Here is a 16,071-nt window from a genome sequence, read left to right on the forward strand (position 1 = left end):
TGGCTCCTCACTTTCATGTTTCCATTCAAATGTTACTTAGCAACAAAACCCTCCACATTTATTACCTGCAGCTCGAAGCCTCTGCGGCTCGAGGTCGTCAGCGTGAGACAGAAAAGGTTAATGATCAGAAAAACACATGCGGGGGAGTTTGAGCGCAACAAGGCCAACGCAGCAGAATGTGTCACGATTACAGGTGTGAAGGAAGGAAAGAGAGTCAGCTGTGAAACCAGTGACGAGTGAGGAAGAGAAAACACGAGAGACGAGCTCAAACGTTAGAAAAATACATTTATTCTTTGAAAGTCGTTCCTGTGAAAACTGATCAAGTTGTTTCGTTTAAGAAAAGTAATAATTTAATAAACGAAACAGGTGAAAGAAGTTTATTTTGAAAAAGGATGTTGAACTCAGGTGTGAACGGAGCCTTTGTGGTGAAACATCAGCAGCTGCAGAGGAATTAAAGTCACGGACGTCTCACGTGATGAAACAGATAAAAAAAAACACCAGATGTTTGATATTATTTCAGATTTATTTGAATTCCAGTTTGAATGCTTTGAAGGCGTCGGCAGAAGAAAGATGTTTTCTACGTCAACACACGATCCAACACAGACACGTTGATTAGTACGAAGTACTTCTTTAAAATGTTACCATGAGATTAGTGGTGAAATGTAGGCGGCGAATTAAAGTGATGGGTGATTCATTAAATAAAAAACAACTGTACACCAGAAACTATACTTTCAACATAAGAACAGTAATAAATAAATAAAGCTTCACGTAATAAATATATTTTATAATAATTAAGTTACATGTTGAACACGTGACATGACATTTATCAGCTGTCGTTGAAGTCGGGACACGTCACAGTCGGGTTCTGTTCGGGTTCCTGGTGTCATGGAGCTGGTTCTGTTCACACGTTCGTCTCCTGACGAGATGAAAACAAACGAGGTCAAACAGAACAATCGGCTGTTAAAGGTCCGATCAGTGATCGTCTGTCCGAGAGGAGCCACCGATAGAAGTTCTCGTGCTACATCGTGTTTCCTGTGGCTCCTGAAGGAGGTCATGACCAAACATGGTCAGGGGTGGGCGTGGTTTGCCGCTGATGAATGTTCGTTTTATTGTTGGTCAAGAGCTACGATTCCACGAGGTGCAGTTCAGCACATGTCCTCTGGGGGCAGTATCACACTGTAAGGTCAGCAGCCGCCTCGTAGACGAAAAGTAATGAAGCACTTTTGTTGCCGACACTTTTACGAACTTTTGTTACAAAAAACAAAAAGTATTTTTGTGAAACCTCAAAATAATTTCACAATTTCAGGAAGTGACATAGGATTCAAAGCTCAGTTTCAGAATAAAAGTCTGGACTCTCTCGCTCTTTATAAAACGTCACCATCATATGAAACGGCAGAAATGTGACAACACGCAGGAGCGCAGGCGACCAATGAATGAGCTCCGCTCTTAGCGTGTTCTCGGCAGCAGACGCTCACATGATGCTTTTAATGTGGATTCACAGGACATGACAGGAAGTGACATCATCATCAGTGAAGAACTGATCTGGTTATTAACTCGTGTGTTTGTCCCCGTCAGGTAGCAGTGATGACCTCATTTCCCAGTGATCTGATTGGTCGGCTGCCTCAGACAGTAACCAGCTTCATGACACCAGAACACCTGAGCTAACATGCTAACATGCTAATCTGACGTGATACAGACGTCTGCAGGTTAAACTCTGAGGAACCAGACTGATGATGATGGTGATGATGATGATGGTGATGATGATGATGATGATGGTGATGGTGATGATGATGATGATGATGATGATGGCGGCGTGCGTGGACACATAATGAGTGTGATTTGCAAGCAGTGGTGATTATAAGTGCAGCACAGGTAACGAGTGTCAGTGCATCAGTTAGTCAGAGTAAAGGGGTTCATCTCCGTCGGATCCTCAGGGGGGCGCCACACACCCAGGGTCGTGATTGGTTAGTTAGACGGTCGGACGTGATGATTGGCTCTGGATATCTGCTGTGATGGCCGGCTCCTCCTCCTCTGACCTTCATCAAGTATTACTTTGGAACGAGGTCACTTCCTGTTAGAAAAGCGAAGCTTTCTTCTTCAGTTCATTTCGTTTCCACAAAGAAAGACAGTCGAAGACGGCCATCGGCATCTCGAACACCCGCAGGAAGTCCTCCGGGGACAGGTGCCTCTGACAGGAGGAGGAGGAGGAGGAGAGGAGGAGGAGGAGAGGAGGAGAAGAGGAAGGAGAATAAGGTGGAGGTGGAGGAAGGGAGGAAGAAGATGGAAAAGAGGAAGAGGAGAAGAATCAGGGTGAGTTTTTCTTCATTGTGAAAAGATCTGAGATTATGGGACAGAGTGAAACATCACCGTTATTTACAAACTCTCTGATGCTGCTTTAATTAATAATTTAATTAGTTTAATTTAATTTTTAGACGAATGTTCAATTAAAAAACAGATAATAACATTTGAGTAAAGTTCCCGATGAAGTTTATAAAGTGATCAGTTTATTAGGAACACCAGTGATTCTTACCTCCAGTCGAGTGCGGTCGACTCCTGGCGGTAGCTTACGGCGCCCTCTGTGGGTCACAATCAGAGCTTCATAGGGATAGATCTGAGCAGCAGAGGGAAACTCTCTTTATTATTAATATTCAGAAGATGTAATATTCTGTTGTTTGAATTTCAGAGGAAAATCTTCTGGTAAAAACGAGAACAAAATTATAAATGAGACGATTCTAAATTAAACTTTCTATTTGTCTCGATGTCGGTCTGAAAGTTTCACCTTCTGCTCCAGGATACTCGGCAGAGAGTTTCCTCTGTCCATCCTCTCCCTCCGAGCGTCTCCATTCTGCACACACACACACACACACACACACACACACACACACACACACACACACACACACACACACACACACACACACACAGTGTTTCTGTATAAATGAACACACGTTAACACACAACACGAGAACGCCAAGCAAATAGGAGATTCTTACCTGAGCATCTGTAAACAACACGGTGACAGGAAGTTGAGTTGATGCAGGAAATAAAAACACAGATTTAAAAAATGTTTGAGACAAAATTACACAATTTCCAACTGTGTAAAACCGAGAGGATCATGGGAAGGATCCTACCTGTTCGTGCTTTGTCTCCGTCAGTGGAAAACTCTGCCGACTGCATCTGTAACAACAAATCATTTCACAGCTGATTTCAAACCCGGTGACGTCTGCAGACAAAAACAACACAACAGAGTCTGGTCTGGTCTATAACCTGGACTCATTCACTTACTCTGGTCAAACCTGCTCCTGAGTGGGACGGAGACTTCGATGCACTCACTGACAAACCTGCAGGTGAAATCGAAGGAGCTGATTCAGAAGCAGATTCACGCTGAACTGAACAGAGTGAAACGTGGACGAGCGGCAGAGACTCACTGGTGTGCATGTGTGTTCTGTCAGGAAGCGACTGTGTCTTCCTCCGGAAAGTAAGGCCTTTCTCCTTCTCCTCCTTCAGGATCAGACGACCCAGGTTGGACTTGATCTGGACAGAGACACAAGCAGACGTCAGGCGTCTTCACAACGGAAACAACATTGTGATGCTCAGAAGTGACGTCACAGGAGAAAATCACAAACCTTCTCAAGCTCCTGCTCCTGCAACCTCTTGGCTTCTTCTGTCAGATCCTCAAACTCATCATCTTCCTCCTGCAGCTTCTTCTTCCTCCACTCGATCTCTGCGAGAGTTCAGGGTCAGATCTCAGCCTCGCTCTCTGTGTGTGTGTGTGTGTGTGTGTGTGTGTAGCTCGTGGTTAACGTGTGTGTGTGTGTGTGTGTGTGTGTGTGTGTGTGTGTGTGTGTGTGTGTGTGTGTGTGTGTGTGTGTGTGTGTGTGTGTGTGTGTGTGTGTGTGTGTGTGTGTGTGTTACCCATGGCGGCCAGCGACGGCGGGCAGGGCCAGTACTCTGTCTCTATCTTGGACGGCTGGTTGGGATCTGGAGGCTGAGCCGCCGGGAACATTGCGGAGCGAATAACGCCGCTGCCCTCCAGAGGTTTGGCCGCATCTGCAGAGATGCAGACAGTAAAGACAGGAAGTGACATCAGCAAGGACACGGCAGGAAACGCATCATAAAAGGTGATTAACACAGAGAAGAACTCACCCTGTTTGTAGATCGGAGGCTTCCTGTAGATGTTGGTTCCGTTATCTGAAAGTAGAGTTCAGGAGTGTTCGAACAAAATAATTTAATCACCAATATTTTTACAAACAATATAAGAATGAATCATTTTCATTTTACTGAACCTCAACAACTTATCACAATCAAGTTAATTTACTAAATTTAACAAATGAGAACTGAAATAATAATTCTATCAATGATATTATCTCCAGTAATAATAAATCAAATCATTTTAATTAAATTATTTTTTACCCTGAATTTATTACTACAAATTGTAAATTCAGTTATAATCAATCAACTAATAGTTTTTTTAGTTATTACATTAATCTGTTGATTCAAATGATTAAATACAGCAAAGTTTTTATTATTTCTAAATTCTTTTTTATTCTGAAGCATTTGACTTTATGTCCTGACTGTGGTGATTTCTTATCTTATTTCGTTGAATTGTCTGATATGATCTTTTACGTATTATCTGATTTTAAAGGGACTTTCTGCAGGAACGTGTTACCTGGTCTGTGAAAATGCTGCAGACTGGCGCTGATCTTCCGTCCGGTGTTGAGCTGCAACGAAGATCCTCCAGGAGAACCACTGTCACTCTCCGCTCTGCGAGCCCTCACCTGACGCACACACATGACCTAGGACCTAAGTATCTATATATATATAAGTAATAAACGCATATAATCATGTATTTCAGGTCTTTAAGGTGTGATCATTCCCAGCAGGTGAAGCAGTGGAATAGTTATCAGTAAAAGAATCTGATTCTTCATCACTGGAAAATGATTTTATGACTTTCACAGGCTCCCCAACAGAAATCTGAACGGACGTCGTCAGTGAGCGGCTGCTCCTCAACAGAAACTCTGTGTTCTCAGTAAATGTCACATTTCTATCGAGACAAAGCCGCGATTGAAACTCGGCAGCCAGACGAGAACATGAAGACATCGGTCAAACTTTTTAAAAAGTCTGGGTCACGACCTGCCCGAGTGATTCACGGGTCACCGGACGTTCATGTCCTGTGGGGAACATGGTTAACATTAACTCTGACTTCACAAGCAGGTTCGGAAACATCATTTAAATGCGGTGGAGTCTGAAAACACAGCTTCACGACTGACATGTGAGGAGACGCCCCGAAGACAGAGTGAGGTCACTGTGACCTTTGACCTCCACAGACCCAGAGTCAAATGTTGTAATGGAGTGAACAAATGTTGTGTTATGTCTGTGGTGCAGACGTCAGGATGTCCAGCGTCGACTGTGGAAGTGAAACCTGCAGCTCCTCGAGAACCTGCTGATGTTCATGCCGGTGAAGACGTTGGACTCTTACCTCGGGAGACATGGTCGGAGACGTGGGGGGAGGGGAGAGGGAACGCTGCAGAACACAAACACATTACAACCATTAGAGTTCATCTGCAGTGAAAAGACAGAGACAGTGACGACAAAACATTTACAAACTAAGTGATGACTCGATTTTTATAAGTTTTAAACGGATTAATTTACCACAGCTGCAGATCTCACAATAAAAAAACAATATTCAGGAAACGTGAAAGTAAAATAATCCCAAACAAAGTGTTGCTGTTTGGATTATTTACAGTTCTCAGATGATTCATTAATAAATACTGACGTAAATAAATGTTTTGACCCCAGGATCAGTTGTAGATCGTTTCTTTAATAAAGATCACGACGATACTCAACATCTGATCTATGTGCTGTGCTTGTCTACTCTGATTTTTTAGTTTGGTCCCGTCAGCTATCATGAGGTTCATGACCTATACTGCAGCCAGCCACCAGGGGACCATCCAGACGGTTTGGCTTCAGTTTTGGGAGCTGTCATGTCGTCCATCTTTGTTTACGGTCTATAATATGATCATGAATCCTGTCGGCGAACCTCTCTGCGCGGCGGGTCGAGCGGCGAGAAGCTCAGGTGCGGCTGGTACGTCATGAGGTCGGGTCTCTCCACCTGCAGGATGGTTTTATCTCGGGGCAGAGCGGCCAGGTCCCTGTAACCCACCACCTGGTCGTTCACTCGGGTCTGAACCCCACAAACACAACAGGTTAGTGTGAAGGTAACAGTGAAGATGATGCAGGGGCGTTTGAGTAGTTTACCATGATGCCTGTGGCAGGAGACCCCGGGGTGCTCGGACCCCTGGAAGACGGCAGGTTGACCGGGGTGACCCGTCCCTCCACCTGAGGTCAAATCAGTTTGTTACTCAGGATTCTGTGGTTTGATGTGAATGAAACTTAAAACCAGAATAATGTGTCTTTAACTAACAGTTTACTTTCAGACTCATTTAACGTTTTACTGCTCAGAACAAACTCTTCCTTTAAGTACAAATCCATTAATGCTCCTATGGTCATGAAGTGAAACAGTGAAACATTGATTCGTTACCTTCTGCATGTCTGGAGAGGAACCTTCTCCTGGACGAAGTGAAGAGAGGGATCTGAAAAGTATTTGATGAAGAACAAGGAGAAGAAATCAGAGACGTGCTGTAAAGAGAGCTTTAGTGTTTGAAGGGGTTGGATCTCCGAGCAGCAGTCGGCCCCTCGGTGACTCTGGGACGTCGGGGACAAGGAGACTGAGTGTAAAACAACTCTGAGAATCAGATTCAGCTTCGGCTGTTATCAGAGCCTCCTCAGGGGACGGGGGGGGGGGGGGACAGGAAACACACCTTGTACCTAAACAACATCAGAGCCTCGGATCAGGAAATCCTCCACCAGAAGACCCCCACTTCCTGTGACCCCCCCCCAACTTCTCTTTCATCTCCGTCCCCCTCCTCCTCCATCCTGTCCTCCCTCTCTCTCTCTCTCTCTCTCTCTCTCTCCTGTTTATCAGCTCGCCCAGCCGGGCCAACGCCCCATCAGTCCTCAGTGCTGTGGTTACACTCCTCCCTCCAGAGAGTCAGACGAACACTTCACCTCCTCGTTCGTCTGTTTCTAACGATCAAATGACCCCAGATCAGAGAGAGAGGCTCGCTCTGCCGCTCGTCCTCAGCTGAACCTGATCTGTGATGAAACTCTCAACATCTGCACAGAACACACAGATGTTCTGGAAACAGACGTCTGGAAACCCTCTCTTCTTTTTGTCGGAGCTGGAAAACTAAAAATAATCCGTCACTCGATCCTCCTCTTGTCTTTCTTCCTGAAGGTCAGATGTTCATATGAACGCTACACAGTGAACCAGCAGCTATTAGCTTAGCGTAGCATAGACTAGCCTGCCTCTGCCCAAAGGAAACAACATCCACCTGCTCCTCTAACACTGACTCAGGTTTTATCCTGCGTTGTTGTTCAAATGCATTGAAATCTGGTTTTCCTATCGAGGGAACTTTCACCTGTCACATACCTGCAGCACTTTTCTATCACATGGTTCTTACACGGAACAAAGTTCAAAACTCCACACGAGTTCTCGTGTCCCCCCCGTCCTCACAAGTCGAGTTAGATGTTAGTGAAACATCTGAGGAAAAGTTGAAGCTGAAGATATTAATGCTTTCAATCACGTTACAAGTAGATCAAGAGTAAAATATTATATTCACCTCCGAACTGTGATGGAGCGGAAATATGAAGAGGCAGAAAATACTCAGATCAAGTACGAGTGGCTCCTTATTGTCCGTGAGTAAATGTACTTAGTTACTTTGGCCTGTTTCAGTCTCTGAGGACGACGGATGATCTGAGCGGCAGCAGAGTGAGAGCTCTGTGTCCCATCGTCTTATCTCTAAGAGCTTTTAACTGCCAGAGAGGACGTCAATGAGCTGAGTGAGTGTGTGTGTGTGTGTGTGTGTGTGTGTGTGTCCGTGTCCATTAGTCCTCACACACACACACACACGGTTTAAACTCAAGTGATCGATGTAAATTTACAGGATTTTTTACTGCAGCATCAACAGAAAACAGTAATTATTTATGGAACTTTTGAGAGATTCATTTATTATTTTCATTATTGTTTCAGCTGTTAATCAGTTTCATTATTTACTGATGATTTGATGAGAAAACTCAAGACGACGTCTTTAAATGTCGAGTTTTGTCCGACCAACAATCTCGAACTCATAACATGATGAAATCATAAAACACCACATAACCTGCAGTAACGTTTTAAATGATGTGTTATTATGGAAAGTTCCACAGTGATGCTGCTTAAGGAATTCCATCTAAAAGATCTGGGAATCAAGTAGATTCATCAATTAGCTGATTGATGGAAGATGAATCTGAAGATGAATCTGAAGATGAATCTGAAGATGAATCTGAAGATGAATCTGAAGCTGTGTATGATCATTGATTATGTTTCTTTAGTTTCTTTTAAAACCCGTTAAGCTTCTTAAACATGAATGTGTATATTTCCATGTTGGCTGATGTCATGTTGGACTCTGTGAATCTGTAAACGACAACGTTTGATATTTTCTGACATTTTACAGAATAACCAGCTGATAAATCAGGTTAGAGTCGCTGCTTCCTGTTCTGATGAAGATTTGTTGCTGTTCTCTGTTTAACATCAGAATGAACTGAACACAAGATATTTCATTTTAAATCCTTCTCCTGTTTCTTAAATGAAGAGAAATCTAGAAACCTGAGGATGAAAAAACCGCACAGCTGAAGAATCATGTGTTTATATCTGCGCGTTTACGCATCAATCCATATATGTGTATATATACATAAATATATATATATATAAATGTGTATATGACCGCAGAATGAACCGTGTGCTGTGTGTTAATGGTGTGGCTCGATGGAGCAGATGGAGGAGAAGTGATGTCGTCGTTCAGAAGCATGAAACGTGGTGATGGAGCTGCAGGATCATGTGGCCTCAGGCGGAGGAGACAAGTGCGTCTGCTGCCTCACGACCACACTCCTCCGCCCTTCAGCCCGGGTTACATCCCGGGTTACATCCCGGGTTAAACCCGGGTTACATCCCGGGCTAAACAGTTAAACCCGGCAGACACACGCTCCTGATGCTCGGTGTCTATGTTTGTTCTGATTCAGGAGGAAAATGGAGGATTCTTACCTCTGAACAGCGCAGGAGGAATCTCAGCGTTCCGGCTGGAGGAGAGGTGAGGATGAGGAGGATGAAGAGGAGGAGGAGGAGGAATGGGAGGTGTTCGTGATGGAGCTGCTGTGACCCCCCCCCCACCCTCAAGGATGATGATGATGAAGAGGAAGAGGAGGGTTTCCTGTTGCTCAGTGACCACTCCTCCATTACAACGATCACCTCTGGTATTGTGACGTCACATCTCTGAAACATGATCGAGTCTCTGCACAAAAATTCTTATTATCATTATGATATTAATAATAATAATAATGTTAACAACACAGACATCACTTTCCATTCTTCTTCTCATTATTATAATATTATTAATAATAATAATTATGATAATAATAATGTTTTATAACAACACAGACAGCACTTTCCATTCTTCTTCTCATTATTATAATATTAATACTAATAATTATGATAATAATAATGTTAACAACACAGACATCACTTTCCATTCTTCTTCTCATTATTATAATATTAATAATAATAATAATAATAATGATAATAATATTTTTTTATAACAACACAGACAGCACTTTCCATTCTTCTTCTCATTATTATAATATTAATACTAATAATTATGATAATAATAATGTTTTATAACAACACAGACAGCACTTTCCATTCTTCTCCATTCATCCACTCATGTTCCTGTTGATAAACAGTTCATCATCATGTTTGTTGTATTTCCTCCTTTTTGATTCCTTGTGATTTTAGTGATGTCATCACGTCACCCTGATCCCAGTGGACACTCCTCTCTGTACACGATGCAGCTGCAATCACATGTGGATGTTTCTTTAATTGATGGAAATTTAAAAATCTATTTTCAACATTAACGCTGGTTATTCAGACTTTAGAATAAATAATGTTTAAATAAAGGAAAAACAAAAACGAGCCGTGCAAACAAACAACACGTTACTGTTCAGGTGACCACCCACTTTTTTAAAATGACCATTAAAACAATCCTGTGTTTGTTAAAGACTCAAATCATCTGAATTTTAATTTGGTTCAATTACAAATGTTCTTTTCTGACGCTGGCCCTTTAAATACGTGACGTCACAGCGGCGTCAAAGAGCACGGAGAGCTTTTTAAAAACAAGATGGTGACTCGCTTCACGTGAAGCATCGGGTCAGATCAGACTCTGCTGGTTTTATAAAAGGTTAAAGGAAATGAAATCAACTCAAGTTCGATGTTAAAATATAGAAATAGTTCAAACATTTATATAAATGATGAAATATATACAAACTAATGTTTATGGAGAGCTGCGTGTGTTTAGCAGCTAGCATGATGCTACACGTGGCGAATTTAACATGCAGGGCGTCAGAGCGCATGCGTCACACAGCGGCGGCGCTCCATCTTGACTCTGATGATCTCTGTGTGAGGAAAATGGCGTCCGATGAGGTCCTGTCCTCTCTGGTGAGGATTCAAACTCAAACTGCTCCGTCCACGTGTTGTTCCTTCACCTGTTCGACGAGTCACGTGTTGAGGCTGAGTCTGTGAAACTGGTCTGAGCGAAAAACAAAGAACCAAACCGAACACGAACCGTTTAACGAGGCCGGAGAGTTAGCTCACCGGTGCTAATGCTAGTTAGCCGAGAGGAACACACGTGTAGAAACTGAGCTGTGAATAACATCTGACACCACGTGTGTTCGTTACAACACACATGTTCACGTGTCTCGTCATGTCAAGACAACATGTCTGTATTCATGTGTTTAACATGTTTATCAGGTGACACATGTGACAAGGTGTGTGTGTGTGTGTGTGTGTGTGTGTTCACAGGGGGTGGAGGGAGCCACAGCTGTAGCTCACGCTCTGTCTCTTCCTGCGGACGCTTACGGAAATGACGTAAGTTATGTTTGTATTTTTCAGTTTTCCTTTGACTTTTGAACAGTGAATCACACGAGAAGCAGTGAACATCATACATGACGAGTTCAACACGTCATGGATCAAAAGCTGATAGGAGACTTTCAGACCTGAGCTGAAGCTCTGACGTGTTCCTCACATGTTCCTCACATGTTCTGCAGGTTCTCTGTGTGAGAACTAATGTCTGAGTCAGTGTCTCTGGACATGTTCTGGATCTCCCCTCGCCTGAATGTCCCCACATGTTCCTGTTGTTGTGAACAAGTCGACAATCTGCTGCTGCACACACACTGACTACACACACTGACTACACAACATGTCTACACAACATGACTACACAACATGTTACACAGTTCATGTGTGAAAACGTCTCATGGTTTCAGTTGAACCTTTACGGTTGTTCAAATCAGCTTCATGTCCTGAAATTCAAACATTCATAGTTTGAATATTCTCCCAGTTACGTAGATTTCCTCTGCACTTTGTTGAACTTTGTAAAAGAGTCTAGAACTTTTATTTTGTCTGAATATATCAAACTGTTTCTTTTTTTCAGCCGCGGCTCGAGGCCATGTGGGCGATGAAGGCGTACAACCACGCCGAGGTTTACTTCAACGTAAGATCGTCCGTTAACTCGTTCTTCACATTTCTGTTTTTACGTGTGATGAAATGTACAATATGAAGAGAAATGATTTAAAAAGAAAGAGAAAACTTCTGTCTCTTCTGTCTGCAGCTCATTTCATCAGTGGATCCAAAGTTCCTGAAACTAACTAAACTGGATGAAAGAATCTACTCGTCCTTCAGAGAAACGTTCAAAGATCTCGACATTAAACTCCTGAACCCAGACGACCTGAAATCTGACGAAGCCAAAGAGGTCGGTGACACGACAGAGACACGATCAGATCAGAGAATGAACCCGGAGCTTTTATTGTAGAGTTTAGTTCTGATCATCATTAAATTCATCATTCGACATTTTATTTCTACTCAGTGTTTGTGTTTTGATTATTCGATTTAAAAATATGAAAAGAAAACAGTCGTAAACATTGTGAGGAAAAAAACAATTTTACAAGAATGAAGTCGTAATGTTGCAAAGATTTAATGGTTAAAGTGTAAAATACTCAGAAACACACACACACATGAACACAGTCATGGCTGAACGTCTGTGCTCTGTGAAACAGCGTGTCAGTGGTTTATTGTGTGGTCAGTAACTCGGTTGTGTCTGTGCAGCGGTGGCGTCCGTTCTGTAACCAGTTTGACGGACTCATCGAGGATTTCAACTACGGGACTCTGCTGCGTCTGGACTGTGAGAAAGATTACACGGAGGAAAACACCATCTTCGGTAAGTTTCTATCAGAAACTGATGAAGTAGAGACGAGTGACAGCTGAGACTGACTCACGATTGGTCGAGAGCATGTATGGGCGGGACCTGGACACCACTACTTCATCACTACTGCACAGACTGTAAATGACATCATCACCACAAGATGACATCGTTTGTATCCGAGATCTTCGAGCTTCATTTCTGCACAAGTGGATTCACATCATCTTCATTTCCTGTCGTTCTTATTCTGATTCCAACCATTGAGACTAAAGTTAATCTGTCCTTGTGATTCTCCCTCCAGCCACCAGGGCGCAGTTCTTCGCTGTGGAAATCGCCCGGAACAGAGAAGGTTGTAACGACGCCGTGTTCAAGTCGAAATGTGCGAAGTTGAGTTCCTAATGAAACGAATCAGATCCAACGAGGAATCGATCCGGTGATCGATCCGTCAAACGGAGGATTCCACTTTTCAATTTAAATTAAAAAAGTTTTATGAAACGTTGTCATGTGATATTCAGGTTCATACGTGACGTCAGTTCTGTTTCACATGTGTTTTGTATTTACTGTAAAATTATATTGTACCAATTATAAGTGCTTGTTTTTTATTTCAAAATAAATGTCAGTGCCTGAAAAGGAAAAAATAAAGAATCACGAAGTTCAACAAAGTGTCGCGTCCATCACGTCTGTAAACAACAACTTATTACACTCGATGTTTCAGGACACGCTGAGACGTGTGCACGAAGTTTCTATCACGTTTTCAGGAAGCTTTTGTGAAGTTTTTGTCAAGTTTTCATCACATTTCATTAAGATTTCAGGAAGTTTTTGTGAAGATTTCAGGAAGTTTTTGTGAAGTTTTTCCTCAAGTTTTCATCAAGTTTTTGTGACATTTTCACAAAGTTTTTGTGATGTTCTCCTGAAGTTTGTACCACGTTTTTGTGAAGTTTTCCTGAAAGTTTTTGTCAAGTTTTCATGACGTTTTCGTCAAGTTTTCATGACGTTTTCATGATATTTTTGTCAAGTTTTCATCAAGTTTTCCTGAAATTTTCCTGAAGTTTTTATCACGTTTTCATGATGTTTTTGTAAAGTTTTCATGATGTTTTCATGACATTTTTATTGTAAAATTTTCGTCAAGTTTTCATCAAGTTTTCCTGAAGTTTTCGTCAAGTTTTCATGACGTTTTTGTCAAGTTTTCATGAAGTTTTCATGATGTTTTTGTTAAGTTTTTGTCAAGTTTTCATGATGTTTTTGTCAAGTTTTCATGATGTTTTTGTTAAGTTGTTGTCAACTTTTCATGATGTTTTCATCAAGTTTTCCTGAAGTTTTCGTGATGTTTCCATGATATTTTTGTCAAGTTTTTGTCAAGTTTTCATGATGTTTTCATCAAGTTTTTGTCAAGTTTTCGTGATGTTTTCATCAAGTTGTTGTCAAGTTTTCATGATGTTTTCATCAAGTTTTAATGAAGTTTTTGTCAAGTTTTCCTGAGGTTTTCGTAAAGTTTTCATGATTTTTTTGTCAAGTTTTCATGATGTTTTCATCAAGTTTTCATGAAGTTTTCGTGACGTTTTTTTCAAGTTTTTGTCAAGTTTTCGTCAAGTTTTCCTGAAGTTTTCGTCAAGTTTTCATGAAGTTCTTGTCAAGTTTTCATGACGTTTTCATGATGTTTTTGTTAAGTTTTTGTCAAGTTTTCATGATGTTTTCATGACGTTTTCATGACGTTTTCCTGAAGATTTCCTGAAGTTTTCGTGATGTTTTTGTCAAGTTTTTGTCAAGTTTTCATGATGTTTTCATCAAGTTTTTGTCAAGTTTTCATGATGTTTTCATCAAGTTTTCATGACGTTTTCCTGAAGATTTCCTGAAGTTTTCGTCAAGTTTTCATGACGTTTTTGTCAAGTTTTCATGATGTTTTCATCAAGTTGTTGTCAACTTTTCATGATGTTTTCATCAAGTTTTCCTGAAGTTTTCATGATGTTTCCATGATATTTTTGTCAAGTTTTTGTCAAGTTTTCATGATGTTTTCATCAAGTTGTTGTCAAGTTTTCATGATGTTTTCATCAAGTTTTAATGAAGTTTTTGTCAAGTTTTCCTGAAGTTTTCATGATTTTTTTGTCAAGTTTTCATGATGTTTTCATCAAGTTTTTATCACGTTTTCATCAAGTTTTCATGACGTTTTTGTCAAGTTTTCGTCAAGTTTTTGTCAAGTTTTTGTCAAGTTTTCGTCAAGTTTTCCTGAAGTTTTCGTCAAGTTTTCATGAAGTTCTTGTCAAGTTTTCATGACGTTTTCATGATATTTTTGTTAAGTTTTTGTCAAGTTTTCATGATGTTTTCATCAAGTTTTCATGATGTTTTCATCAAGTTTTCCTGAAGTTTTCATGAAGTTCTTGTCAAGTTTTCATGACGTTTTCCTGAAGATTTCCTGAAGTTTTCGTGATGTTTTTGTCAAGTTTTCATGATGTTTTCATCAAGTTTTTGTCAAGTTTTCGTGATGTTTTCATCAAGTTTTCATGACGTTTTCCTGAAGATTTCCTGAAGTTTTCGTCAAGTTTTCATGACGTTTTTGTTAAGTTGTTGTCAAGTTTTCATGATGTTTTCATCAAGTTTTCCTGAAGTTTTCGTGATGTTTCCATGATATTTTTGTCAAGTTTTTGTCAAGTTTTCATGATGTTTTCATCAAGTTTTTGTCAAGTTTTCGTGATGTTTTCATCAAGTTTTTATCACGTTTTCATCAAGTTTTCATGAAGTTTTCATGAAGTTCTTGTCAAGTTTTCATGACGTTTTCCTGAAGATTTCCTGAAGTTTTCGTGATGTTTTTGTCAAGTTTTCATGATGTTTTCATCAAGTTTTTGTCAAGTTTTCGTGATGTTTTCGTCAAGTTTTCATGACGTTTTTGTTAAGTTGTTGTCAACTTTTCATGATGTTTTCATCAAGTTTTCCTGAAGTTTTCGTGATGTTTTAATGAAGTTGTTGTCAAGTTTTCATGATGTTTTCATCAAGTTTTAATGAAGTATTTGTCAAGTTTTCCTGAGGTTTTCGTCAAGTTTTCATGATTTTTTTGTCAAGTTTTCATGATGTTTTCATCAAGTTTTTATCACGTTTTCATCAAGTTTTCATGAAGTTTTCGTGACGTTTTTGTCAATTTTTCGTCAAGTTTTCGTCAAGTTTTCCTGAAGTTTTCGTCAAGTTTTCATGAAGTTCTTGTCAAGTTTTCATGATGTTTTCATCAAGTTTTCATGATGTTTTCATCAAGTTTTCCTGAAGTTTTCATGAAGTTCTTGTCAAGTTTTCATGACGTTTTCCTGAAGATTTCCTGAAGTTTTCGTGATGTTTTTGTCAAGTTTTCATGATGTTTTCATCAAGTTTTTGTCAAGTTTTCGTGATGTTTTCGTCAAGTTTTCATGACGTTTTTGTTAAGTTGTTGTCAACTTTTCATGATGTTTTCATCAAGTTTTCCTGAAGTTTTCGTGATGTTTTAATGAAGTTGTTGTCAAGTTTTAATGAAGTATTTGTCAAGTTTTCCTGAGGTTTTCGTCAAGTTTTCATGATTTTTTTGTCAAGTTTTCATGATGTTTTCATCAAGTTTTTATCACGTTTTCATCAAGTTTTCATGAAGTTTTCGTGACGTTTTTGTCAATTTTTCGTCAAGTTTTTGTCAAGTTTTCGTCAAGTTTTCCTGAAGTTTTCATGAAGTTCTTGTCAAGTTTTCATGATGTTTTCATCAAGTTTTCATGAT

The 16,071-nt window shown here is 40.5% G+C and overlaps 2 protein-coding genes and 1 long non-coding RNA gene across 7 annotated transcripts; 2 read left to right on the forward strand and 1 right to left on the reverse strand.

Moving 5' to 3' along the window:
• Nucleotides 1-504: 504 nt before the first annotated feature.
• dmtn (dematin actin binding protein) lies at nt 505-9,283 on the reverse strand. Of its 5 annotated transcripts, XM_020105077.2 has the most exons (16): nt 9,143-9,283; nt 6,542-6,593; nt 6,259-6,339; nt 6,041-6,184; nt 5,480-5,524; nt 4,670-4,778; nt 4,147-4,191; nt 3,916-4,050; nt 3,627-3,724; nt 3,429-3,534; nt 3,286-3,341; nt 3,132-3,177; nt 2,994-3,001; nt 2,780-2,845; nt 2,531-2,611; nt 1,943-2,188 (listed from the first exon to the last, which is right to left on the reverse strand). In XM_020105077.2, exons 2-16 carry the CDS (start codon nt 6,548-6,550, stop codon nt 2,075-2,077), a joined length of 1,143 nt encoding a protein of 380 aa, XP_019960636.2. In that variant the 5' UTR covers nt 6,551-6,593; nt 9,143-9,283; the 3' UTR covers nt 1,943-2,074. The 5 variants fall into 5 exon arrangements, 1 of the variants encoding a protein (XP_019960636.2); XR_011239147.1 differs by lacking the exon at nt 9,143-9,283 and adding an exon at nt 7,683-7,863 and having other exon boundaries at nt 505-2,188; nt 2,780-3,001; XR_011239148.1 differs by lacking the exon at nt 9,143-9,283 and adding an exon at nt 7,493-7,579 and having other exon boundaries at nt 505-2,188; nt 2,780-3,001.
• On the forward strand, nt 3,981-4,849 carry LOC138405404 (uncharacterized). Its single transcript, XR_011239152.1, has 2 exons — nt 3,981-4,121; nt 4,646-4,849. It is a non-coding gene; the product is annotated as an uncharacterized lncRNA (long non-coding RNA).
• An 897-nt stretch (nt 9,284-10,180) lies between the features above and the next one.
• Nucleotides 10,181-13,009, forward strand: pbdc1 (polysaccharide biosynthesis domain containing 1). The gene is made up of 6 exons (XM_020105070.2): nt 10,181-10,588; nt 10,952-11,017; nt 11,583-11,642; nt 11,760-11,900; nt 12,254-12,365; nt 12,649-13,009. The coding sequence occupies exons 1-6, from the start codon at nt 10,421-10,423 to the stop codon at nt 12,744-12,746; spliced, it is 645 nt and encodes a 214-aa protein (XP_019960629.2). The 5' UTR covers nt 10,181-10,420; the 3' UTR covers nt 12,747-13,009.
• Nucleotides 13,010-16,071: the final 3,062 nt, after the last annotated feature.

The sequence above is a fragment of the Paralichthys olivaceus genome, chromosome 18, assembly GCF_024713975.1.
Source record: "Paralichthys olivaceus isolate ysfri-2021 chromosome 18, ASM2471397v2, whole genome shotgun sequence".
Classification (NCBI taxonomy): Eukaryota; Metazoa; Chordata; class Actinopteri; order Pleuronectiformes; family Paralichthyidae; genus Paralichthys; species Paralichthys olivaceus.

What these genes read in the sequence shown, in the direction of transcription:
- dmtn (XM_020105077.2), bottom strand. An exon ending in AGGAGCAGGAGCTTGAGAAG is followed by an intron (nt 3,535 to 3,626) that starts GTTTGTGATTTT and finishes GTCTCTGTCCAG; the next exon opens with ATCAAGTCCAACCTGGGTCG. An exon ending in TCGACCGCACTCGACTGGAG is followed by an intron (nt 2,189 to 2,530) that starts GTAAGAATCACT and finishes TCCTCCTGTCAG; the next exon opens with AGGCACCTGTCCCCGGAGGA.
- pbdc1 (XM_020105070.2), top strand. Translation starts at nt 10,421, where the DNA reads ATGTTTATGGAGAGCTGCGTGTGTTTAGCAGCTAGCATGATGCTACAC. An exon ending in ATGAGGTCCTGTCCTCTCTG is followed by an intron (nt 10,589 to 10,951) that starts GTGAGGATTCAA and finishes GTGTGTTCACAG; the next exon opens with GGGGTGGAGGGAGCCACAGC. An exon ending in GGAGGAAAACACCATCTTCG is followed by an intron (nt 12,366 to 12,648) that starts GTAAGTTTCTAT and finishes TTCTCCCTCCAG; the next exon opens with CCACCAGGGCGCAGTTCTTC.